The sequence below is a fragment of the Asparagus officinalis genome, chromosome 9, assembly GCF_001876935.1.
Source record: "Asparagus officinalis chromosome 9, Aspof.V1, whole genome shotgun sequence".
Classification (NCBI taxonomy): domain Eukaryota; kingdom Viridiplantae; phylum Streptophyta; class Magnoliopsida; order Asparagales; family Asparagaceae; genus Asparagus; species Asparagus officinalis.
The window spans coordinates 1,300,256-1,327,602 of NC_033802.1; the positions used below are offsets into that span (position 1 = coordinate 1,300,256).

At 35.7% G+C, this 27,347-nt stretch overlaps 3 protein-coding genes and 1 long non-coding RNA gene across 11 annotated transcripts in view; 2 read left to right on the plus strand and 2 right to left on the minus strand.

Annotated features, from left to right (window-relative positions):
- LOC109824011 (momilactone A synthase-like) lies at positions 994 to 11,641 on the plus strand. 2 transcript variants are annotated; one of them, XM_020390509.1, is made up of 3 exons: positions 994 to 2,598; positions 3,215 to 3,315; positions 10,662 to 10,745. In XM_020390509.1, the coding sequence occupies exons 1-2, from the start codon at positions 1,089 to 1,091 to the stop codon at positions 3,286 to 3,288; spliced, it is 1,584 nt and encodes a 527-aa protein (XP_020246098.1). In that variant the 5' UTR covers positions 994 to 1,088; the 3' UTR covers positions 3,289 to 3,315; positions 10,662 to 10,745. The 2 variants fall into 2 exon arrangements, with proteins under 2 accessions (XP_020246098.1, XP_020246099.1); XM_020390510.1 differs by lacking the exons at positions 994 to 2,598; positions 3,215 to 3,315 and adding exons at positions 9,562 to 10,343; positions 10,995 to 11,641 and having other exon boundaries at positions 10,662 to 10,924.
- On the minus strand, positions 12,223 to 21,440 carry LOC109824484 (TLD domain-containing protein 1). 3 transcript variants are annotated; one of them, XM_020391094.1, is made up of 9 exons: positions 21,326 to 21,440; positions 21,138 to 21,240; positions 20,965 to 21,069; positions 20,805 to 20,890; positions 14,501 to 14,739; positions 13,755 to 13,935; positions 13,126 to 13,309; positions 12,662 to 12,989; positions 12,223 to 12,544 (listed from the first exon to the last, which is right to left on the minus strand). In XM_020391094.1, the coding sequence occupies exons 1-8, from the start codon at positions 21,376 to 21,378 to the stop codon at positions 12,684 to 12,686; spliced, it is 1,257 nt and encodes a 418-aa protein (XP_020246683.1). In that variant the 5' UTR covers positions 21,379 to 21,440; the 3' UTR covers positions 12,223 to 12,544; positions 12,662 to 12,683. The 3 variants fall into 3 exon arrangements, with proteins under 3 accessions (XP_020246683.1, XP_020246682.1, XP_020246681.1); XM_020391093.1 differs by having other exon boundaries at positions 12,223 to 12,580; positions 13,755 to 13,944; XM_020391092.1 differs by having other exon boundaries at positions 13,755 to 13,944; positions 21,326 to 21,437.
- LOC109824693 lies at positions 22,813 to 23,255 on the minus strand. Its single transcript, XR_002242738.1, has 3 exons — positions 23,128 to 23,255; positions 22,940 to 23,042; positions 22,813 to 22,871 (listed from the first exon to the last, which is right to left on the minus strand). It is a non-coding gene; the product is annotated as an uncharacterized LOC109824693 (long non-coding RNA).
- The window catches only part of LOC109824633, a 28,083-nt gene continuing 26,993 nt past the window's right edge, over positions 26,258 to 27,347 (plus strand). For 4 of the 5 annotated variants that reach the window (XR_002242714.1, XM_020391260.1, XM_020391259.1 and 1 more), the window contains exons 1-2: positions 26,258 to 26,418; positions 26,492 to 26,674. Coding sequence is in view for 4 of the 5 variants with exons in the window: in XM_020391260.1 (XP_020246849.1) it covers positions 26,516 to 26,674 (159 nt within the window). In the remaining variant the exon portion in view is untranslated. The remainder of the gene's footprint in view (positions 26,419 to 26,491; positions 26,675 to 27,347) is intronic. The other variant, XM_020391263.1, reaches the window with a different exon arrangement.

Here is a 27,347-nt window from a genome sequence, read left to right on the forward strand (position 1 = left end):
TATAGATTAAGACTGACAAAAATTGGGGGAAGGTGTGTTGATCGATAGCAGCGATAGCCAAGAGGGCTAAGATGCAAAGTTGATAGAAAAATTATTTGGTTGAAAGGAAAAGGGAGAAAAGAAATAAACTAACGAGGTTACAAATCGTTGAATATATTCCCCACCATCAAAAATATGTCTTAATTTCAAAATAATTATAAAAGAATTTTTTTTATTAACGGTGACTGTTTGATAGCGGACGGGGTGTCATCCGTAAGAAGGAAGCTGAAATGGGGGGAATGAAAAAAGAAAGAGGAAAGTTTGCCGCATTGGAGGGCCAACCGAATTAATTTTATTATCATGTCCCTGTATTATATATTGTTCAGCTTGCCGTCGGTTCTGGGCTTAATCGCATTTAAACACCATTGCGTCTCAACTACATTGCGCCTAAATACCCTTCACTTGTTTCTTGCACTTAAATACCCTCTATCTATATACCCCACAGTTTATGAAACTTTCATTTATGTATCCTCATTTTGTTTACGGCAATACTTATATACTCCAAAAGTCTTATAGGACCTTGCAAAATAGTCCTTTTAGTTAACACGCGTTAGATTCGAGGGGATTGTTCCGTCTAACTGTTGGAGATGAAATGATTGTTTTACCCTTCTATTATGTTCTCAAACTCATTTCTCAATGGGTTTAAACCCAAACCCACTTGCTTCGCTGATGGTTAGAAGAGAACCCTAACTCAAAGCTGAGCTTTACGAAGAATTGAAACATTAGACAGAGAGGGGTAGTTCGCTGATTGCAGTTGTTGGCTTAAACCTTGGTTAGCTTTTTAACTGGAAAAATTAAAAGAGGGGTCATTTTGCAAGATCCTATAGGATTGAGGGACTATATACAATTTTAAATATGTAAGGGACTAATATGTAATTACTAAACATGAAAGGAACTAATATCTAAAAAAAACCCTTCAAAAAACTATTAAAGTTAAGATTTGAATCAAGGATTCCGACCGAGGATTTGATAGCGTCAACATAAACCAGTGGCGAGAAATAGCTTCAAAGATCCAAAACTTCAAGAAACAACCAAAAAAAAGCGCGCGAATGCGTCCTCTTCCTTCAATCTACACTCTGCTGAGCTCCTGCAGGACTCTTCGATCCCTCAAAGAGATCCACACCCACATCATCCTCAACCAATTCCAGCAGCACCCATTCTTCATTTCTCGATTTCTCGTCCTCTGCAACTCCTTCTCTGCTCTCGACTACGCCGTCTCAGTCTTCAATCGCGTCTCCGAACCAAATCTCTATCTCTACAATGCTCTCCTAAAAGCCCACTGTGATCATGGATCCCCCCTCTCTGAGTCTTTCTCTCTCTTCAATCTCTTGCTGAACACTTGCCCTCTTCTCCCCGATGGCTATACTTTCACTTCTCTGCTCAAATCTTGCTCCGATGCGGGAAATCTCTCGCTTGGGTCTTCTCTCCACTGCTGCATTGTCCGTTGCGGGTTGGATTCTGATGTGTATCTGCAGGCGAAGTTGGTCGATTTCTACGGGAAATGCAGGCAGCTCGATGATGCCCGGAAGGTGTTTGATGCAATGCCAGATGGCAATGTGGTGTCTTGGACTTCAATGCTTGTTGGGTACTTAAGTTTTGGCGATTTGAGTTCGGCTAGAAAGCTGTTTGATGAAATGCCAATCAGAAATGTGGTTACTTGGAATGCGATGATCGATGGGTATGTGAAGGTTCGGGACATGGTCAATGCAAGAAGTTTGTTTGATGATATGACCGAGAAGAATTCGGTTACTTTTACTTCAATGATTGATGGGTATGCGAAAATTGGGGACATGACAACTGCGAGGTCCATATTTGAACTAGGAAAGGATCATAGAGATGTGTTCTCATGGTCGTCTATTCTATCGGGTTATGCTCAAAATGGACATCCTGCAGAAGCCATAAAGATATTTCTTGAGATGTATGGTAATAACATTAAACCCGATGAACACATTTTGGTAGGTTTGATGTCGGCATGTTCTCAATTGGGTGGCCTCTCATTTGCAAAATGGGTGGACTCATATATCACACGAAGCAAGATTGATGTCAAGAGAACCCATGTGTCCGCTGCATTGATAAACATGAATGCAAAGTGTGGTAACATGGAAAGAGCCGCTCATTTGTTTGAGTCATTGCGTAGCAGGGACTTGTTCATGTATTGCTCAATGATGCAAGGCTATTCTCTTCACGGGTGCGGAGATAAAGCTGTAGGACTCTTCTCTAGAATGCTTAAAGAAGGGGTTTTGCCTGATGGTGTTGCCTTTACTGTGATTCTTAATGCATGTAGCCATGCTGGTTTAGTTGAAGAAGGGAAGCATTATTTTGAGATGATGAAGAATGAATATATGATTGAACCGTCTCAAGACCATTATGCATGTATGGTTGACCTCTTGGGGAGAGCTGGGCACTTAAAAGAGGCTGATGAAGTTATACAAAGGATGCCTATGGAGCCACATGCTGGTGTTTTGGGGGCATTGTTGGGGGCTTGCAGAATACATTGTGACAGTGAGCTTGGAGAGCTTACTGCACAGAAGCTTTTTGAAATTGAGCCACACAGTACAGGTAATTATGTTTTGTTGTCGAATATCTACGCGGCAAATGGTAGATGGGCAAATGTTTTGCAATTAAGGGCTGTGATGAGGAGGAAAGGGTTAAGAAAGATACCAGGCCATACATGGATTTAGGTGCTAAATGTTCTGCCTTTCACATTTTGAGGAGAACAATCTTAGTGCTACATGCTGAGTATCACATAATGAAATTTCAAATTACAGCCCTAGCTAACCCAAGGTTTAAGGACATGTCCTGCTGAGACATTGTGAGATTATGCCATTACTTTGATATGGTGTCATTTATGCTACAGGATGCCCCATGAATTGTTTTACCCTTGATCATTGGATATTTTATAAATTAGCACAAGTAAGTTTATGTTGCCTTGGTCAGATATTTGGATCGGCTTGAATTGATCACATTCATGTACATGTGTGGCTTTTTTGTGCATTGACAATTCATGATTGTATGAGGAAATTTTAATGGATAAAGGAAATATTGGTATCAATCAAAAAGAAGATTGAAGCCTCTGTTGCTGTGTGGAACAGGTAATTACACCTAAAAACTACTGTTTTGCCATCTTATTCTTTAATAGTCTTATGAATCATAATGTTTAATTTTAATTTGCCAGTTACGTACAAAGAGGATAAAGGACTTGGAGTTTCTGAAAAGAGTTGCTTGGTAACTTCTCCCAGTGATCGTTAGTTTCTTAATGGGTGAATAGAACAGCAGGTATCTTTTTTCTCTAAATCTCATGTTAGTATTGTTTACTTGTATCAAAATTACAGTCTCCTCCGCGGTAGGAAATTTCCTACTTTTTGAACTTCATGAGGTAACAATTTTCTTCTGCAACCATACACCTTTCAATTTCTTTTAGGCCTTTCCAATTGATAATTCACCTTGTTAACCTCTCTTTATCCTGATACAAAATCTTTCACTAAATGTAGAAACTTTTCAGTCTAACTTCCTTCCTTTCACAAAATTTTAGACATTAACTATAGAAATTTTCAGTTTGCAACATTCTATAAGAGGATTGATAGGGTGAATTGTTGGTTCCAAAGTCCTAAAAGAAATCAAGAAAGAAGAGAGGCCTAAGGACAAATTTCTCTATATCTTATCCTCGTGGTCTAGTTTGATTTCCTAATAATTTTAGAACAACCATCTGATTATGTTGGGCGCATAGGCACGTCCTCACGTCGCAGAAGCGATATCACCTAAGAGATAGCCCTGGCTTTCGTTTTCACAAAAACACAAGTCAACCTCTATATTCTTGTTTCTCAAAGGAAACTAGAATAGAAAGTGAAATATTTCAACAAAGTGACAAGTCAACCTCTATATTCTTGTTTCTCAAAGGAAACTAGAATAGAAAGTGAAATATTTCAACAAAGTGAAATATACACTCTTCCTAAGGAAACTAGAATAGAAAGTGAAATATTTCAACAAAGTGAAATATACACTCTTCCTCTCATCAGTTCTAGGACTGAAATGTCGAGGGAATCTACAAACAATGGCAAACTCACAGTTAAGACAATACAGATACGAGATTTACGTGGTTTGGCAAACTTGCCTACGTCCACGGGAAGGGAGTTTCACTATGAAGAAAAATACCAAACTTATACAAGCTCTCTCTTCCTCTCTTCTCTCTTCCTCCTCTCAAGATTTTCCCCCCACCATTTTTCTCTTCTCACTTCCTCTCTATTTATAGGCAAGAGAGAGTATGGGCTAAACTAAGAGAGCATGGGAGGTATGGGGCTGTGAGCATGGGCAGAATAGGGGCATTGTACTTGTGTCCCCCCCATGCTTGTTTCCACTCACAGCATGGGCCACTCACAATTCTTCATCTCGTTCATCATTTGATAAACCTTAAATTTTGAACGAACATCAAAAGAAGTCCCACGAACACCACCAGAGTGATATGAAAGACCAAATCATGTCAAACCAGCTGTGTCACTATACCGCGGCTGCCTACATACCCTCCACCGGAATCAAACTAACCGTAGTTCTATAATTATTCTCCAACATAGTCTCCACCTCACCCCCATCACCATCCTACAGGGCCATGTCCTCACGGGCAAATCAACACGAACTGATATGAAGCAAGTTCAAGTAATGCTGAAACTTACTGCTTGTCACCATCTTGGTTAACATGCCTGGGGAATTCTCATTCGTGTGCACCTTCATGAGAGAAATATTACCTTCTTCTATGACATCCCGCACAAAATGATACCTGACATCGATATGCTTGGTACGAGCATGATGAACTTGATTCAATGATACCTGACATCGATATGCTTGGTACGAGCATGATGAACTTGATTCTTCGCCAAGTGAATCGCACTCTGAGATATGCTTGGTACGAGCATGATGAACTTGATTCTTCGCCAAGTGAATCGCACTCTGACTGTCGCACCACTAGTTCGCGTTCTCCTGCTCAATCCCCAAATCATCTAGAAGATCCTACAACCACAATGCTTCCTTCACTCCCTCCGTCATGATCATGTACTCGACCTCTGTAGTAGAAAGTATCACTATAGCCTGTAACATCAATTGCCAACTAACTAGAGCCTCATGTATCTTGAATACATAATCAGTAGTAGATCGTCGTCTATCTAGATCGCCCGCATAATCAGAGTTAATAAATCCATCAATCTGACACGTATCTCCATCAAAACACAGACCCGTATCAACGGTACCCTTTAAGTACCTCAAGATCCACTTTACTGCTTCCCAATGCATCTTTTCCGGATTCACCATGAATCTGCTGACCACACTGACCGCCTATGAAATATCTGGGCGTGTACACACCATTGCATATATTAAGCTGCCAACTGCACTAGCATAAGGTACATGCTCCATGTGTGTCTTTTTTTTGTTGTAGTGGGAGATTGTTTGTCTGAAAGCCTAAAGTGTGGAGTCAATGGAGTATCCACCGACTTAACACTTTGCATCTCGAACCTCGCGATCATCCGCTCTATATAACCCTTCTGACTCAAGAACAATCGCTGATTCGACCGCTCTCCTCTAATCTTCATACCCAGTATTTTCCTTGCAACGCCCATGTCCTTCATCTCGAACTTTTTACCAAGTTGAGATTTTAGCCTATCTATCTTCATCTTGCTTTTAGAAGCAATAAGCATGTCATCCACATACAAAAGAAGATAGATATAATCACCTCCCCGAAGCTTTCGAATATAGACACAACAGTCATAATCGTTTCTGGAGAACCCATGTCTTAGCATGAAGGAGTCAAATCGCTTGTACCACTGTCGAGGAGATTGTTTCAATCCATAAAGTGATTTTCTTAAGCGACATACATGATTCTCCTTATCTTCAACCTTATAACCCTTAAGCTGATGCATATAGATTTCTTCCTCCAAGTCTCTGTGTAAGAAGGTCGTTTTGATATCGAGTTGTTCCAGCTCAAGATCACCATGAGCAACAATACTCAATAGCACCCGAATAGAAGTGTGTTTCACCACTGGAGAAAATATCTCATTGTAATCCACACACTCTCTTTGTGCAAACCCTTAGCCACTAGCCTCGTCTTGTATCTCGTACCACCGAGCTCTGAAGAATCTTCCTTTCTTTTATACAACCACTTATAACCTATAGCTTTCTTTCCTACGGGCAATGAGACCACCTCCCATGTTTGGTTCTTTCGGAGAGATTTCATCTCCTCCTCCATCGCAGCCAACCAGCTCTCGCTATCTCTATCCCGAATAGCTTTCTTGAAGGAGACCAGCTCATCTTCCTCCGTACTCGACCAAATTAACCTGCCCATAGTGCTTCAGGGGTTGATCAGCCACCAGCTTCTATTCCTGTTTATATGCTCGCTTTGGCCTAGTGGAAGCTAAGCTATCCTCGAGCTGCTGTTGTTGTAATGCATGTGTATTCTCCTGTTGAACATTCTCCTGCTCAAGCTTATCATCTACCTGATTTCCCACTTGAACACGACTAGAACCTGGTTGGTCTTTAGGTTCTATCTCAATAACCTGAGACTTAGAATTCCCAACAGTCTCAACACCATCATCCCTAGACACCCTAGCAATCTTGGACTTCTCATCAAAGGTAACATCTCTGCTGATCACGAACTTTGAATCTTCTGTACACCAAAAGCAATAGCCTTTTATACCATTTGCATACCCAAGCAAATTATCTTCTTGATCCTCGCGTCAAGCTTTCTCTCGTTGACGTGATAGTAGGCGGTACACCCAAAAATTCGGAGCCTATCGTAATCTGTATGCTCCACTGATCACACCCGATAGGGTGTATCACTGTCCAATGTCTAATGTGGGGATCGATTCATAATATAGCAAACTGTAGCAATTGACTCTGCCCATCATTCTTTGCCCAAACCAGCATATGATCGCATACTCACTGCTTTCTCCCGCAGTGTTCGGTTTAATCTTTCCGCGATCCTATTTTGCTGTGGTGTAGATCTAACTGTCCAGTGTCTGGTAATCCCCTCCTGATCACAGAACTCCTTGAAGGCACCATCTGTATACTCTGTACCGTTATCACATCTCAATGTCTTCAATTTCTTTTTTATCATGTTCTCAACCATCGCCTTCCACTTTTTAAATGTCCCAAATACCTCATTCTTATACTTCAGAAAATAAATCCAAGCATATCTCGAATGATCATCTATGAATGAGACAAAATATCTAGAACCACCCTTGGAAATTATCGAAGCCGAACCCCAAACATCCGTGTGCACATAATCTAGTATCCCTCTGTTCTTATGATTGCTTGTCAGAAATCAGACCATGTGTGCCTTTTCATACACGCAGTCCTCGTAAAAATTCATGCAAGGCTTCTTCAAATTCTTCAACAAACCATCCTTACCGAGCTTAGCTAGACCCTTCTCTGACATGTGCTCAAGCCGCCTATGCCATAACCGTGTGTGCTTATATAGGTCTCACCACTTCCATCAGTTCCAACAGCTGCATCTCTCGTCACCGTCGTACCCAAGAGAGTATATAGGTTACCGTGACGAATGCCCTTCATCGCTACTGAGGAACTCCGAACAACCCTCTTCGCTCCGTTCTCTGTTACAATCTTACAACCCCCGGAGTCCAAAGCACCAATTGAGATAAGATTCTTTCGCAAGTCGGGAACGTGCCTTACATCCGTCAAGGTTCGAACCACTCCATCATGCATCTGGATCTTGGTATCACCTAGCCTCACCGTTTTACAAGCATGGTTGTTCCCCATCAATACGGTTCCACCATCAATGCTCCTGTAGGTAGTAAATCACTTTCTATTTGGACACATGTGGTAAGAGCAATCAGAATCAAGTATCCACTTTCCGGAGGTATCCTCATCATTCGTGACGACATAGCATTTCTTATCGCTCCATTCCCCTGAAGCGTGGCTCGTATTTTTCTTGCCTTCTCGTCTTTCAGTCTTATTGTTGTTTTTCTTCCCACCTACTCTCTTATTAGGACAATTGATTTTGAAATGCCCTAGCTTACCGCATTTGAAATACGGTCTTTCCGCAAGAGATCTTGATTTTGATCTAGACTTTCCTCTCTTGCTTTTTCCTCACTCATTACCCTTGCAAAAACCCATGCGCTTGTTCTTTGTTACCACCAGTGGTCACATCACTAGTTGTAATTTTTCGAATATCATCCGCTAGAAGCGTCATTCTAATCTCATCTATAGACAAACTATCACCCACAAACATCAGTGTTTGAACCAGATTCTCATAAGACTTCGGCGGAGATAGAAGTAGTAGAAGTGTTTGATCCTCGTCTTCCACTGTCACCTCAATGTCTTTCAAATCCGATAAGATCCTATCGAACTTGTTGATATACTCCCGGATTGACGAGCCTTCCTCCATCTTGTAAGTGTACAATTTGGATTTTAAATAGATCCGGTTCGTTAGACTCTTCGTCATGAAGGTGCCCTCTAACTTTAACCACACGCCCGCAGTCGTTTCCTCTCCATCCACCAAAAAAGCCACATCACTTTCAAGACATAGGATAATCGACGCTTGTGCTTCCAAATCTAGCTCTTCCCAATCCTCATCAGACATGTCCTTGTGCTTCTTTTTTCCCGCCAAAGCTTTGTGCAACTTTTGCGAAATCAACGAGTTTTTCATCTGCATCCTCCAATAGGAGAAATCATTCTTCCCATTAAACTTTTCGATCTCGTACTTTCTAACTTTAACTGTTTTACTTGTTGACGTCATTCTCTGCTTGTATAAATAAATCCGCTTCTCAGGAATTCCAACAAATACCTTGTGTTCACCACACAATAATCAAGCACCACCTTAGATTAGAAATTTTACCACCTCCAATCTGAATAAAGGGCTCTGATACCAATTATTGGACGCGGAGACACGTCCTCACGCCGCGGAAGCGATATCATCTGAGAGAGAGCCCTGACTTTTGTTGTCACAAAAGCACAAGTCAACCTCCATATTCTTGTTTCTCAAAGGAAACTAGAATAGAAAGTAAAATATTTTAACAAAGTGAAATATACACTCTTCCTCTCATCAGTTCTAGGACTGAAATATCGAGGGAACCTACAAGCAATGACAAACTCACAGTTAAGACAATACAGACACGACATTTACGTGGTTCGGCAAACTTACTTACGTCTACGGGAGGAGGGTTTCACTATGAAGAAAAATAACCAAACTTATACAAGTTTTCTCTTCCTCTCTCTTCTCTTTTCCTCCTCTTAAGATTTTTCCCCCACCCTTTTTCCCTTCTCTCTTCCTCTCTATTTATGGCAAGAGAGAGTATGGGCTAAACTAAGAGAGCATGGGAGGTATGAGGCTGTGTGCATGGGCAGAATAGGGGCATTGTACTTGTGCCCCCCCCCCCCCCCCCCCCCATGCTTGTTTCCACTCACAGCATGGGCCACTCACAGATTATGCTCTTTACTGTGGTGATTATGCCACTTTTCCTTTCGTTTCATGCATATAAGTGATAAGTTCTTTAAAAAAGTGAAGCTTGTCCGTGCAAAAGCTAGTTGGATTAATGTCTTATAGGATCGGTATCCAGGTCATGTCTTTGTATAACTATACACTTGTTTCTTGCCCTTGAAATTTATTATGATTATATGATGCAAAAGTATCACTGGATTTGGATAAAGATCTCATAATCATGGAGTATAGGTTATTGATTATTGATTTCATAAGTTAAAGTACTCTATATATTTGTGTATCATATCTAATTTGTGTATGTAATAGGATAATAACCTTTGAATAACATCTGATGAGACTATGAACAAAGTCTTTACCAGAAGTCTTTGATGCCAGATGCACGAATCCCTTTTCTTCAGTCATCCAAGTTTTGCCATTGAGTTTATTATAGGATAATGACTATATTATAATGTTTGTTATGGCTTAAGAACCTCATATTAGCATGCACATGGTACTTATTGCAGACCCTACTCAATGAGTGCCCAAATTACTAACACCTTTGCTAGTTGCTTCTGACTTCTCTAGGTTTCGTTTAAGTTGATGATAGGATCATGTGACAACTTAGTAAGCAAAGATTTTTAAATTCTAAAGTCTTCGCCTACTTCTTCAAACTTTGGGGGCAGTGATAATCAATGAGCTTGAATTTGAAAAATGATATAGAACAGTTTACCAACCACAAAGCACATGCTCTATACTTCCATTTCTTTCTATAAATAGGATAATCCCAAAACAAAGCTCAAACAACCATAGAGGAGATTATCTACTTACATATCTCAAAAATGTCCTTGCCGAATGGTAACGCACCCTCTCCAGCCTCTGGAAAGAGGTAATTCTCTGTTGACATACTCGTTTGATTGTTTCTCTAGGATTCATTTCACAAAGCTCCCATCTCTTTAAGTACTTTCCTTTTTTGGACCGAAAACTGGACTATTTTATACTACAACATATGTTTTAAATGCATGTATGATTGGATTTGTATCTAAATTGCTCCAATTTTGTCTTGAAGTCTCGCTCATTGCATAAAACTCTGAAGTTGTTGTAGAGTTGAGCATTGTTATTTTATACTCTTACGTGACTAAGTTGTATGTTGGCTGTCAGCTACCTAATGCAGCCTTCCTCCTCTGTTCTGGCTTTGTTCTTGCAGATTAGAAGGCAAGGTGGCAATAATTACAGGAGGTGCCGCAGGGATTGGTGCGGCCACTGCCAAGCTCTACTGCCACCACGGTGCTAAGGTGGTCATCGCTGATATCAAAGATGACCTCGGGCGAGCCCTCTGTGCTGACATCAGCTATGACGACAATGTCACCTTTGTTCACTGTGATGTTTCAAATGAATCCGATGTCAAGAATGCTGTAGACTTTACCCTTGCCAAGTATGGGAAGCTTGACATAATGTTCAATAACGCAGGTACCGTGTTCAACAATAACCAGCGTCAGTTGTTTCTTCTGGATTTACTCAGCGTAGCTGCTGCATGCAGGTGTTATCGACAAGCCCTGCAATAAAATCATGGACGCCGAGCTCTCAGAGTTCGAACGTGCGATCACTGTCAATTGCACTGGAGTCTTCCTCGGCACGAAGCACGCAGCACGTGCGATGGTGGCAGCAGGCACAAAGGGAAGCATCATAAACAACGGGAGTGTGTGCACAGTGGTCGGAGGAATGGCTCCCTACGGGTACGTGGCAGCGAAACATGGAGCACTGGGGGTTACGAAGAACGCAGCGGCGGAGCTCGGGCAGTACGGGATCAGAGTTAACTGTATATCGCCGTTCCTGATCGCGTCACCAATGTCAAAGGGGTTTTTCGAGACTGAAGGGGGGAGCATTGAGGATTGGATTTGTGGGATGGCGAATTTGAAGAGAGGGGCCGTGTTGAAAGCGGAGGATATAGCGCAGGCTGCAGTTTATTTCGGGAGTGATGAGTCTAAGTATGTGAGTGGGCATAATTTTGTGGTTGATGGGGGGTTTACTGCTGTGAATAATTCATTTGGTCTCTTCAAGCAAGAGGCTTGATAGAGATGTTATCTGTACTTGAGTTCGGTTACCGCAAAAACTGATGAATAAGCGTTTTATGCTTTTACTTCCAAGTTTTGCAATGTCTTCACCTCTTCTTCTCTATCATATTTGACTATTAAATTATTCGAGTATATACATTATAGCTTTAGCAATGTTTTCACCTATTCTTCACTGTCAATCAAAAAAAAGTATCTGACTATGAAATTGTTCAATTTCTACGTTAGCGTGGGCACGACATTGTTGTTCTCCATTATTTATCTTAATAAAAGGGATAGTTGCCGATACATCTTGGCGTCGGACCCTCGCCTCTTTGAACTATTATTAAAGTTATTCATGTTTACCTCTAAACTACTGGATACCTCTTTTTTTTTTTAATGAAACCACCGGGAGTTGAACCCAAGATTGTGGGAACCATTCGCAACCTACTGCATGATACGTCTAAACTACTAAACTACTTAATACATTTCTGCAGGTAAATCTTGGTTTCGGTGTCTATAAGGCTCACGGAGTGTATTTGCTAATAAAAAAAAGTTAGAAAAATAACTAATAAACATAATACAGAAGGTGACCCTTAATAAAATTATCCATTTAATAATATTATCCTTTTATCTTAACCTGAAATTATGTTCTCATATTGTGCATTGAGACACTAGCATGATACAGTCTAAATTTTGCAATGCGCATACCGCAAATAAATCAACTAATCCGGCTTAAGCATAATAATACATTAGAAAGAATAACGTTACTGGCCTTGAAAAACAATACTCCCTATCAGCTATGTACACCCATAGTTGGTAAATAGATTGGCAATACACTCGCAGTTTCTCGTAGCTTAGATATACACTGGTACGATCAAGCATAACTCCAAGTCATAATTACAAAATCTACAACACTTGCTCTCTGTTTTAAATTGAGACCGCAAACCTCCATCTTTTGATGTTTCTTCAGCAATATATTGCATGTTTTCAAAGCCGAGGCATGCATCATATATGCCATTATGAAGCACTGCTTCTCCTGCAGTAAGTGGAGACAAAAGCTACAACCTTCTTGCTAATCAAATTGAAAATCAAACAGACAGTAGGTTTTCAGTTGTGATGTGTAAGTAAATTTCAAGAGTGGTGTGAAAATTACCAGCAACATTGTTCGTAAAAAATCACTCGCTTGAATTCGCTAATCCAACCATCTTGAGCATGTTCCTGTCCTCTTTGAATCTCTCTAGAACAGTTTCTTTGATAGCATCATTTTGTTCATTCTCCAGACCTTTCACTTGGATTCCCCAGCACTCAATTGCCTCAGGCCTTATTTTGTTCGTCCTGGACAAACAAGGACTGCTGAAGGTGGTGCACTCGAAAGTGTGTCCCTGATCAAAGTTTGCAGAGAGAAAGAGGCCAAAGTGGTTTGCTTTGCCACCGAAGCCAACACCATTAGGAATGCTATCTGAGCTGAAATTCAGGGCACACTACCAAAAGCAAAGTATCAGAAATCTAAAATTATTTCCAACACGTTGTAGTAAATTACCAGAAGAGAATAACGCAAATCTTCCTTTGATATGAGGGGCAGATAACATGTGAAGGAAACTTAAAATAGATAATTACCCATTGCAAATTATTGTTCGCTCCTGTAGGCCGGAATATTGATGCCTGGGGATACAACTGAAAGAGAAAAGACTTCATATCACCATAAAAGTCACTTTGCCTCTCCCAAGGCTGAGAGGCATATCCTCCATATATGTAACCTTCAGTATCTTTTATAACCAGAATGGTTGGGCCATCTCCACTACTGCACATATTAGGAAAATGGATTACATTCAGTAGTGTGCAAATGATTCAAGTAGTAAGTGAAATGGATTCATCATTTACATGTAATCCTACACCTAATTGATAAAACGATCTATCATTTCCTAATCTTACAGAAAAAAAAATAGTAAACTGTTTTTGGTATATACATCAACCATAGAGCCATTTAGTCCTCAAATTACTTTCACGCCAAAATTATATTTAGTAAATAATAACAGGATGACAGTACATTATACCAAACAATGCTGCTTCTTTGTTTAAGAACGCTGCAGATGCAGCCATCGCAGTATGTTAACGTAAATAATACTTACATTTATCTAGATTCATAATGAAATCTGCGATCCAATTTATAACACATTGCACAAACTGATACTGAAAGGGATTATAATGATCATATCTAACAAACTATTGGAAATAAATATGCTCACGTTATATGGGCCATAAAAGTGTTGAAACTAAGTCCATGTATAGCACTGTGGTATAAGAGCTTCCATTCCTCCAACTCTTGTTGAGCAAGGGCTCCTCCAATGTGCCAGGCGTATTCTTTCCTTAAGCTTAGCAAATCATGACTCAGTTTTTCTGGATGGTGCAGGTAAGGAACCTGAAAACCTGGTCTACCTACAACAAAGATAAGTCAATGGGTACTCTAATTCATGCTTAAAGTGCAGAAATCTCCATCAAATATCAGTAAGATAACAAGGGCATATTTTGCGATCATCTTATAAAATGTTATGCCACAGTACCATGTTGCAATGCATAATACAAGTTAACTTCCAAAAGGACATCCCTAGATGAAAATATGACCATCAAGAAAAACAATATTTATTGACTGTTACTGAAGGGTATCTGGACTTCATCTGCCAAGCTTCTCTTGGACTACTGGGTGCTATTATGGAAGGAAATGCTGCAAATATAGCTGGATAGGATTAACTCTTCAATAAGACGCCAAGGAGGTAAAGCCAAATTCAGTTCATGCAATACGTCAAGCTCAAGGAACGAATCTGCCCATTTGGTGGGTTCTGTTGTTCACAAAAAATGATATAACTGGGTTGATGGAATTCTGATTCTATTCCTAGGCCCTTCTGAAAGCATTCTTTTGCAGTGATAATTTCAATAATTTGCACCAAGCACTAATGTGATCAGAGCCTTGTCTCCCAAGAAAAAATAACAATACCTGAATCTGGTGAAATCAACAAACTCCCAAGAAACTTTCCCACGGATGGCAGTATTTTACACCAATTCCTAAAATCCACAAAGGACATGCGGCTTTCTGTTCCTTCAACTTCCTTGGATAAAGTTGCAGCACTGAGAAATACTTCCATAGTATCCCGACCGGAGCTCAAGCAAGGTTGAGCACCATCAGGGGAGAATATAGTATCATATATGAAATGCATAACTGCTTCCAAATCAGACCTGAAAGATCATTCAATGATTTAGCAAATGAGTAAGTAGAGATGGTTTAAATCCTGATAAAATGCTAAATATTTTAATGAAACAGAACATTTTGGTGCGAGCCAGTTGATAATTTTCAAACATAAACTTAGCTGAGCGTAGTAAATAAATGCAGAGATGCATGAGTTTGAGACAAAAATGGACAGGAAATATTTTCCAGAAGTGTAGTGAAATTCAAGTAGCAGAAAACTCCAGTAACATTGAATAAATTTAGCTAGATTTAGAGGGAAGGATAGTATAAAATCTGCATGGAAAATAAGATGTAGAATCATCATCAAATTTTCAAGTACTTTTGAAGACAGCCTCTTAACATTTAATTATGCATAAGATATAATGAAATATACTATTTAGAACAGGCAATTAAATAAAACCACGATTTTCCATTTTTTTTCATTTCATATGTTTCGACCGAATGACAATTAATTGACTATAACCCACAAATTTTGTCCGTTTTCATCAATTTCGACCAATGACAACTAATTGGCATACTTCAATATTTGCAATTTTCATATGCTATAACCAATGTTTTTGTCCATTTTCGGTCATTTCAACCTAATAACAATTAAGTTTTATTTTCTCAAATTTGATGATTTTCATGGGCTATAACCTTTGTCTATTTTCATCTCTTTCAACTCAACGGCAAACAATTAGCGTACTTCAAAATTCTCCATTTTTATTGAGCTATGACTCACAATTTTTACCCATTTTCATCTGTTTCGAGCCAATGTCAATTAATTGGCATACTTTAAAATCCGTAATTTTCATGGCCTATAACCCTCAATTTTATCCATTTTCATCGGTTTCAACCCAATGACAAATAATTGGTGTACTTCAAGATTCGCAATTTTCATTGACTCCTATGATTTTCGTCCATTTTCATTCATTTACACCCAATAACAATTAACTTTTTTTCTTCATAATTCACGATTTTGATGGTCTATATTAAACGAGTTTCTCCATTTTCATTTGTTTTGACCCAAGGGCAATTAATTGCTATAAGGGCAATTAATTGCTATACTTCAAATTTAACAATTTTCATACGCTATAATCCACAATTTTGTCCATTTTTATTTGTTTCGAGCCAGTGGCAATTAATTAACATAAACTATATATAATCGATGATTTTTATCCATTTTTATCATTTCGACCCAATAGGAATTAAGATTTATTTCCTCAAAATTCATGATTTGCTACAACCAATAATTATGTCCAATTTTATTTGTTTCTACCCAATGCTAAATTTGCGTACTTAAAAGTTCTCAATTTTCATCGGCTATAAAGAACGATTTTGCCCATCTTCGTTCGCTTCGAGCTAATGAACATTAAGTTTTCTTTCTTTAAAATTCATGATTTCCATGGGCTTTCACCCATAGTTTTGTTCATTTTCATCTGTTTCAACTCTATGGCAATTAATTAGCGTACTTCAACATTTTTAACTTTCATGGCCTATAACCTATAATTTTTTCCATTTACATCTCTCTCAACCCAATTGAAAATAATTAACACACTTCAAAATTTGCAATTCTCATGAGTTATAATGATTTTCGTTCATTTCAACATATTAACCACTAAACTTTTTCTTAAAAATTTACGATTTTCACATGCTATAACCCAATTTTTGTTTATTCTCATCAGTTTCAACCCAATTGCAATTAATTGGGTTACTTTAGAATTGGCAAGTTGGTTGGGTATAACCCACGATATTGGTCCATTTTCGTTTATTTTGACTCAATGCCATTAAGTTTTGTTCTTAAAAATTCACGATTTCATGAGCTATAATAAATAGTTTTGTCTGTTTTCATCTGTTTCCACCCAATAGCAATTAATTGTAGTTTAAAATTTTGTAATTTTCATGGAATAAATACAACCCATATTTTTGTCTATATTTATCTCGATCCAATGATAAATAATTAGTGTACTTAAAAAATTGTAATTTTTATGAGCTATGTGCTCATGTTTTTTTGTCCATTTGTGTTCGTTTCGACCTAATGATAATTAAGTTGCTTTTCTTTAAAATTCATGATTTTTATGGGTTATAACCCATAATTTCTGTTCATTTTCATCTCTTTCAACCCAATGGTAAACAAGTGGCATGCTTCAAAATTCGCAAATTTCATGAATTCATGAGCTATTATAACCTACAATTTTCGTTTATTTCAACCACATGGCAATTAAATTTTTTTCTCCAAAATTCACGATTTTCATGAGTTAACCCACATTTTTTGCCCATTTTCATTTGTTTCTACCCAAGGCCAATTAATTGGTGTAACTCCAAAATTTATAATTTTTGTCCATTTTCATCTGTTTCAATCCATTGTCACATAATTGGCGCACTTCAAATTTTGTTTACTTTCATTTATTTTGACACGGTAGCAATTAATTAACATACTTGAAAAAATAAAATTTTCAGGGCCTATAACCCACAATTTTTGTTGATCATTTATCGTTTCGACCCAATGACAATTAAGTTTTCTTTCTTTAAAATTTACAATTTGCTCACGCTTTAGCCAACAATTATATCCATTTTTATTTATGTCTACCTAGTGGCAAATAATTTGCGTGCTTAAAAGTGCATAATTTTCATGGACTATAAATCATAATTTTTCCCATCTTCGTTCACTTCGAGCCAATGGAAATTAAGTTTTCTTTCTTCAAAATTCATGATTTTCTTAGGCATTCACCACAATTTTTGTTTATTTTCATTGTTTTCAATTCAATGACAATTAATTGATGTACCTCAAAATTCACATTTTTATTAGCCTATAACCTACAAATTTTTTTCCGTTTAAATCTCTTTCAACCCAATGGCAAATTATTGACAAACTTTAAAATTCACAATTTTCATGAGTCATAACCCACGATGTTGTTCATTTTTGTTCTTTTCGACATATTGACAATTAAGTTTTTTCTTCAAACTTCATGATATCCATATGGGCTATAACCCAAAAAATTTGTTCATTTTCATCTATTTCAACCCAATGGCAATTAATTGGGATACTTTAGAATTCACAATTTGGTTGGCTATAACCTATGATATTAACCCATTTTCGTTCATTTAGACCTAATACAACTAAATTTGGTTTCTTAAAAATTTGTGATTTTCATAGGCTATATTAAATATTTTTTCCATTTTCATCGACTTCCCCCCAATGTCAATTAACTTGTGTACTTCAAAATTCGAAATTTTATGGACTATAGCCGATAATTTTGTTTATTTTTGTCTGTTTCAATCCAATAAAAAATAATTAGCGTACTTCAAAATTTGTAATTTTCATAGGCTATATACCCATGTTTTTTGTCCATTTGTGTTCTTTTCGACTTGATGACAATCAAGTTGTTTTCCCTTTAATTCACGATTTTCAAAAGCTATAAACCCATAATTTTTGTCTATTTTCATCTCTTTCAACTCATGCTGAATAATTGGCATTATTGAAAATTCACAAATTTCATGAACTCATGAGCTATTATGACCTATGATTTTTGTCTATTTTTGTTCATTTCGACCAAATGGCAATCACATTTTTTCTTCAAAATTCACGAGTTTCATGAGCTAACCGACAATTTTTATCCATTCTCATTTGTTTCAACCTGAGGCCAATTAAATGTCATACTCTAAAATTCACAATTTTTATCCATTTTTATCTGCTTTGAACCAATACCACTTAATTGGCGCACTTCAAAATTCTCAGTCTTCATAGGCTATATAAATCATGATTATTGTCCATTTTTGTTCGTTTTGACCTAATGCAATTAAGTATTCTTTCTTCAAAATCGAAGATTTTTGTCCGTGTTCATCTGTTTCAATCTAATGATAATTAATTGGCATACTTCATTATTCACAATTTTCATGAGCTGTAACTCTTATTTTTGTTTATTTTCATTTATTTTGACCTAGTGATAATTAATTGACATACTTCAGAAATGGCTATTTTCATGAGCTATAACCCATGATTTTTATCCATTTTTTATAGTTCTAACCTAATGCCAATTAAGTTTTCTTTCCTCAAAATTTTACAATTTGCTCAACCATTAACCAACAATTATGTCCATTTTCCTTTTTTTTTACCCAGTGACAAATAATTTGCGTACTTAAAAGTTTACAATTTTTCATGGGTAATGTGAATCGAGGCAGGGGCTCCGATCCGAAAGTAGAGGGCTCCCAAATGTATTGCCATCGACCCCAATCCAGATCCACTCGTAGAGCACGAGATTCTCAATATTGTATACTTTGGCGAGTATCCGAATCTGAATGGGATCTGAAAGGGGAAGCGGGTAGATTTTTAAGTCTTCAATAACTTTCTAGAGCTGTATTGTAAGGTCGTGCTGGTAAGGGATCATAACTCATTGAGGGTCGGTCAGAGGAGATTTGGTGACGACGATACTCGAATGAAGGTCATTGTCGGGGTTTGTAGTCGGACACAAAGGACTGTGACATCATCGTAGGCAGGTGGCGACGGATCTCGAGGAGTAACAAATCATTATTCCCATAGATGAATAGTTGATGGGTTACTGTTCATCCATGAACTTTTTTTTTATTTAAGATTGATATTGGATGGTTAGAATTGAAAGTGGAGAAAGATTAGATAAATAACTAGGTCTCACACATAGGGGCCTCACATCCAAGGGCTTCACACTCCAAAGTGGCAAATCACATGCCAATGAACACCTCACATGCTCAAGAGAGAATTCTCAAACTCAATTTTTTTATTCATCAATGTTTATTCCTCATGGAAGATTACATTTCTTATTTCTAAAAAAATCTAACAGGTAAGGAAGTAAATCAAAATCCTAATCAAATCAAACCCTACCAAAACTAAAAGATGCAATGAAATAAAATCATAGCTAAAATAGAAAGAGATGTCATAATCAAATCCTAAAGAAGTCCTAACTAAAAAGAATAATATATAGAATAAAATATAATCCTACCAGAAAAGGAAAGATTCTAATAAATCCTAATCGCATTACATTGAGGGTCCACGATTGTCTTGCATTAATGGGCTATAAATCACAAATTTGCCCATTTTCGTACGCTACGAGCCAATGAAAATTAAGTTTTCTTTCTTCAAAATTCATAATTTTCACGGCTTTTCACCCACATTTTTTGTTCATTTTCATCTGTTTCAACTCAATGACAATTAATTAGCTTTCTTAAAAATTGAAATTTTTCATGGCACACTTTATATATAATTTTTCTCATTTACATCTTTTAACCAAGAGGCAAATAATTGGCGCGCTTCGAAAATCACAATTTTCATGACCTATGACCCATGATTTTCATCGTTCGTTCTAGCATATTTATTATTAAGTTTCTTCTTCAAAAATCACGATTTTCATAGGCAATTACCCACAAGTTTTGTCCATTTCTGTTTGTTTCGACCTCATGACAATTAGTTGGGGTAGTTCAAAATGTGCAAGTTTGATTGGCTATAACAAATGATTTTCTTCCATTTTCGTTTGTTTTAACCATATACAATTAAGTTTCTTTCCTCAAAATTCACGATTTGCATAAATTATAACCTACAATATTGTCCATTTTCATCTATCTCTATTCAATGGAAAATAATTAGTGTACAACAAAATTCTTAATTTTCATGGGCTATAAATAATGATTTCTGTGTATTTCATTCATTTCAAATCAATGTCAAATAAGTTTTTGTTCCTCAAAATTTTTGTCTATTGTCAACTTAAAAGAAATCATTTCATATAGTACCAATTATTTGTTTAAAAAAATCATATCTTTTATAATATTTCTCTTTTCTTTCTTAAACTCCTTCCTTATGAGAATACAAGGCATAGATGAATTGTATGAAAGACCAATTTGTTTTTCATCCTTTTCAAGAAAGCTTTCTCTATATCCTAGTTCGTTTCCCATTCTATATCTTTCCCATTACTCAAAACTTCATATTACAATCATCATAAGTTATAATTCTAAAGCAAAGTTATACAATATCATAAGCTAAGTCTCAATTTGATTTAAAAAAAAAAGGTGCAAAACTCTTTGCTAACAACTGCATAATTTTCACTACCTGCTTATGATGCCGTCGCCATTGATATCACACAACTGATAAACAAATTCCTCAATCTCGTCGCGAGTTCCCTTCTCATATATCTCCTACCAAACACCCCAAACCACAATATATTTACTGTAATTAAAACATTCCAAATCAACATTAAGTTCAGATTTACCTTCGCGATGACAAAATCCTCATAAGTAAGCCTACCATCCTTTCTACTCTGAGTGAACAAATCAAACATCCTAACACCAAGCACGCCTTTAATCCCAAAATACCCCTACAATTTCAAGAATCAGTCAAAGGTGGTAAAATTGAACTAGGGTTTCGTAAAATCGATTGAATTACTTGGAAAACGGAGGAAGAGATGAACTTGGCGTTGCTTTGCGATTGAGCGGCGAGGGAATCGAAGAGAGCTTTCAGATCGTCCAGCTCCTGCTTCGAGAATGCCCTAATTTTGTCCCCAATAAATGAAAAAAAAATGTAACTTTTAAGCCTTGAGTGAAAACAAATGAGGGGGGGAGTTGACTTTTGACCTGCTGGCCATGGCGAAGCGAGGGTCAGCGGGAGGCGATTGTGCGTTGCCCATTCGATTCTGCTTCTTCCTCTTCCTCCTCTGCTTCTTCAACCAGAAAATGGGAAATAAGCAATAATAGAAAAATAATGGGCCTGTAATTTTTTCAACAAAAGCCCAACAAGCGATGAGGTGGCGGGAAGATAGTCAGTGAAATACACTGCGTCTTTCATGGGCTTTGCTAAAGATTGGCCTGCATTATCCTATTAGGGGGTGTTTGTTTCAAATCCTATAATTTTAGGATATGGATTTCACCATAGGATTTGATATCCATAGGTGTTTTGTTATAGGTTGAGATTTCTAAAATGTTATTTGTTTTATTAATATTTTGGGATTTAAAATACTATAATTTATAATATTTTGTTTGTTTCAAACTCAAATTGTAGCATTATCAAATGCCAAAATTTTGTAATATGATGAATATGCTATCTTGGTGAGGTTGCTCCACAAAAAACAAAATTGGGATTTGTTAAATCCTCTCCAATTGAGAGGTAAGCACACCCATTTTATGGGATTTGTCAAAATCCTCTCAAATTGAGAGGATTTGGCAAATTCTAAAAATTGGCCACTTTTTGCATTTTTAAAATTTAATATTCTAAAAATTTTCTTAAAACGAACACTATATATGGAACCCCAAAATACAAAAAAAAAAACTCACTTTTTTATCCCAAAACTTATAACTCATACCAAATGCCAAATTTTTTGGTGAAACAAACACCCCCTTATAGTTTGATCCAAATCCAATCATTGAATTGGCTAAGAGATTATTTGGGGAGCTTATTTTTTTGTCGAACTACCTTTTAAGCTCGTCTTTAAGATCAATTTAAGAGTTAGAATTTCCTATCTTTTGAAAAAACTATCTAATAAACTTATCTAAATAAAATAAATCTGACCAAATAAATGACTTTTGTACTCATCCAAAACTATATCTATATCTATATCTATATCTATCTATATCTATATACTACTATAAAATAAGGAGTGGGGTGTTAAAACTTTTAATTTTTTACCCTCTTAAATTGTAATAAATTCTAACCATACCATTATCTCTAATTAATCTTTTATTAAATAAGTATAACCTCTTATTATTTATGCATCTCCTCACCTTCCTAAACAATTATAATTATCAATAATATTATAACTATTAATTATTTAAAAATAATAAAATAAAATAATTTATAATATAAGTATACACAATTAATAGTAGTAATCAATTAAAATACTATAATAATTATTTATAAATTATGATAAAATAATTAAAATAATAGTATACATAAAATAATATATTACTAAATACTATTAAAAATATACTATAATTCGATGAGCAGTAAAAAAAGTAGAATAAATTTTGAATCACATAAAGTATAATTATTTTAATAATATCACATTAATTACGAATTACACTATTTTTGTAGTATTATATTAATTTAGTATTATTTTTAGAGTATTTTCTGAGTGAACAAATCAAACATCCTAACACCAAGCACGCCTTTAATCCCAAAATACCCCTACAATTTCAAGAATCAGTCAAAGGTGGTAAAATTGAACTAGGGTTTCGTAAAATCGATTGAATTACTTGGAAAACGGAGGAAGAGATGAACTTGGCGTTGCTTTGCGATTGAGCGGCGAGGGAATCGAAGAGAGCTTTCAGATCGTCCAGCTCCTGCTTCGAGAATGCCCTAATTTTGTCCCCAATAAATGAAAAAAAAATGTAACTTTTAAGCCTTGAGTGAAAACAAATGAGGGGGGGAGTTGACTTTTGACCTGCTGGCCATGGCGAAGCGAGGGTCAGCGGGAGGCGATTGTGCGTTGCCCATTCGATTCTGCTTCTTCCTCTTCCTCCTCTGCTTCTTCAACCAGAAAATGGGAAATAAGCAATAATAGAAAAATAATGGGCCTGTAATTTTTTCAACAAAAGCCCAACAAGCGATGAGGTGGCGGGAAGATAGTCAGTGAAATACACTGCGTCTTTCATGGGCTTTGCTAAAGATTGGCCTGCATTATCCTATTAGGGGGTGTTTGTTTCAAATCCTATAATTTTAGGATATGGATTTCACCATAGGATTTGATATCCATAGGTGTTTTGTTATAGGTTGAGATTTCTAAAATGTTATTTGTTTTATTAATATTTTGGGATTTAAAATACTATAATTTATAATATTTTGTTTGTTTCAAACTCAAATTGTAGCATTATCAAATGCCAAAATTTTGTAATATGATGAATATGCTATCTTGGTGAGGTTGCTCCACAAAAAACAAAATTGGGATTTGTTAAATCCTCTCCAATTGAGAGGTAAGCACACCCATTTTATGGGATTTGTCAAAATCCTCTCAAATTGAGAGGATTTGGCAAATTCTAAAAATTGGCCACTTTTTGCATTTTTAAAATTTAATATTCTAAAAATTTTCTTAAAACGAACACTATATATGGAACCCCAAAATACAAAAAAAAAAACTCACTTTTTTATCCCAAAACTTATAACTCATACCAAATGCCAAATTTTTTGGTGAAACAAACACCCCCTTATAGTTTGATCCAAATCCAATCATTGAATTGGCTAAGAGATTATTTGGGGAGCTTATTTTTTTGTCGAACTACCTTTTAAGCTCGTCTTTAAGATCAATTTAAGAGTTAGAATTTCCTATCTTTTGAAAAAACTATCTAATAAACTTATCTAAATAAAATAAATCTGACCAAATAAATGACTTTTGTACTCATCCAAAACTATATCTATATCTATATCTATATCTATCTATATCTATATACTACTATAAAATAAGGAGTGGGGTGTTAAAACTTTTAATTTTTTACCCTCTTAAATTGTAATAAATTCTAACCATACCATTATCTCTAATTAATCTTTTATTAAATAAGTATAACCTCTTATTAATTATGCACCTCCTTACCTTCCTAAACAATTATAATTATCAATAATATTATAACTATTAATTATTTAAAAATAATAAAATAAAATAATTTATAATATAAGTATACACAATTAATAGTAGTAATCAATTAAAATACTATAATAATTATTTATAAATTATGATAAAATAATTAAAATAATAGTATACATAAAATAATATATTACTAAATACTATTAAAAATATACTATAATTCGATGAGCAGTAAAAAAAGTAGAATAAATTTTGAATCACATAAAGTATAATTATTTTAATAATATCACATTAATTACGAATTACACTATTTTTGTAGTATTATATTAATTTAGTATTATTTTTAGAGTATTTTCTTAAATATTATTACATTATATTGAATAATTTATAGTTGGTAATGATTGAAAACTAAACTTTTTATAAAAAACTATTTAATATTAATAATAATACTATTAATTGTTAACAATAGTATAATAAAAATTTATAAAATATTTATAGTACTAAATTATATAATAGCATAATTTAATAAATTAAATTAAAGAAATATTTTATAGTATACATACAATATAATTATTTTAATAGTATTACTTGAGCTAAGAATTATAATATTTAAAAAGGTAAATTGTAGTAAACTCTCGTGAACTTTCAACATTTTGCAGTAAATAGACCCTATGCACTTTTGAAATCACACTAAACCCCTAATAACTTTTGTAGAGTGCCCCCAATATTTTTTAAATAAATTACACCAAACCGCCGATAACTTTCAAAAAGCCTTTTTATGCCATTTTCTAGGTCTAAATTACAAGGTTATCTGTAAAATTCAGAAAGTTATTATGAGCCTTCTTTGAAACATAAAAGTCATCAGGGGTTTAGTGTAACTTTGAAAGTTTATATGGCTGAAAGTTCACAAGGATTTAGTGGAACTTACCCTATTAAATAATTATAATGAGAAGTAACTACTGCAATATGTTGTATGTATCAAGTGTAACTATCTCGACGACACTAGGAAAAAAGCTAGCAATATTAATGCAACTTAATTAATTTAGATTTAAGTTAACAACTTTCAAGTTGGAGGGCCATATTTAAGAGAAATTATAGAATTAACAGTTTTATTTAAGAACAATTTTAGATTTAGGGGCTTATTTATAAACAAATTTAATACCGAGCGATCATTATAAAAAATATTCAATTATAATAACTATACAATAATAATTAATTCATATGTTTTTTTTAAGCAATCTTATTATAAAATTTTATTTATTAACACATAGTTTTACTATTTTTAAAAAAATTAAAATTTAAAACATGTATGTTCACATGCAAAGCACATGTATTATACTAGTTTACCATAAAAGCTAAAAGCCAGCATATCATATAGGTTAAAAAAATACAAATGGATATTGAGGAATGTACCAACGCCCATTTTGGGTAGGGTATGAATACGAATGTAGAAAATGCTAAATATATATCCTATAGGATTTAGACTTGTTATGTATGTCTTTTCTATTTTATGGTAGACACTTATGTAGATACAAAGTAAGTAAATTACTTAGACCGATATCGAAATATTCCGATTATATGCACCAATTATAAAAGGTTAAATTTGTGTAGGCTTAAATTAGTTAATTTTAAAACAGATTTTGGAGATTTAAAATATAATGCTAGTTCTTTAGATATCTCAAAAATACAATGAACTCTGATTTGCAAACTTCTGCATTGTCAAAATCAGGCTAGGTCTGGTCTTGACCATAGTTTTTAGATAAATTTATATTTGAATAAAATTCTACCCGCATTGACCCAGTTTTTCTATGATTAATTGACCCTTAGAACTGGTTTTGTTTTGATCAACCCCCATCGACCAAAATGAAACCAGTCTAGTGTAAAAGTAAGCCACGAGTCGATCGGCCCTGACCAATTTTCCGAGGGGGGCCCTGTCCTAATCTGCTTATTTAAATGGGCTTGAGTGGGCTTAGTTAGCCCAAGCCCATGGCTCCCAGCCACAGAATACAGTGGGGGAAATAACCACAGTCAAGTCAAAAGAATCACCGGCGGCCATTGACAGCCGAAATATTCCCCAAAAAAATCACACCTTTTTTTTGTTCTTTCATTCCACCGACATCCTCGTATCTCAACCCTAAATTATCCAATGAATGCTCCGTGAGTCTTCTCCTCTCCTGTAATCTCTTAGTTGCAATCTCTAGGGTTTTCTAATTTTGGAAAATTTTGGCAGGATCTTTGATTTCTACCCGTGATAATGTCGAAGCCCCTGTTTCTTGTTATTCTGCTGGTGATACTCATAATTACGTCTCAGTTTGAGTGGAAACAGCAGTTTGTGAACGAAATGGAAGCTAACCCTAGCATTTTGCAGAAGCAGGAGGCTAATTTGAGAAGAGGAGAGGTCGTCAAAGAGAAAGTGAGTTTCTAATGTGCTAGATTTCGATATCTTTGATTGGGAATTGAAAGTGAGCTTAGTATATCACAGTGTATTATGAAATAAACAGTGCTCTACATGTTTAGTTTACGCTAACTATCGAAAATTCCAGGGGTTTTCCGTAGAATGCCCAGCATCTGTATGCATTTAGGGGCATCCTCAAATGCTATGAAAGAATTGGCGGAATGTGAGAAATGAACATGCTACTCTAGATATGCATCATAAGTAGACTTTGAGATTTCATATAAAGCGGCTTGTTTCTAGATGTATAATATCAGTGAAGGAAGCAACTTCATAGCAAAAGAGAATTGTTGTACATATATAAATAGACAAAGCGATTCATCATAGTTTTTGGAGGATTTATAGTTCTTGGATCCTTTAAACAATTTCAAGTATTAGTGGCACATAAGGACTTTTCATATAATTATTAGACAATGTTTGAGTGCTGCATTCTTTGATATTTTAAAGTACATATCAATATAGCAACCATTTCAAAGGTTTATCGTCATTCCTTGTTAGAAGTAGCATGTTGGCTTAGACAGATTGCATTGAAACGAATGAAAATGGAGAATAATCGTATATTATCATGAATTTTGATATATGCATAATTATGAGCATTGGGTCGAAACAGAAGGAAATTGAAAAAAATCGTGGG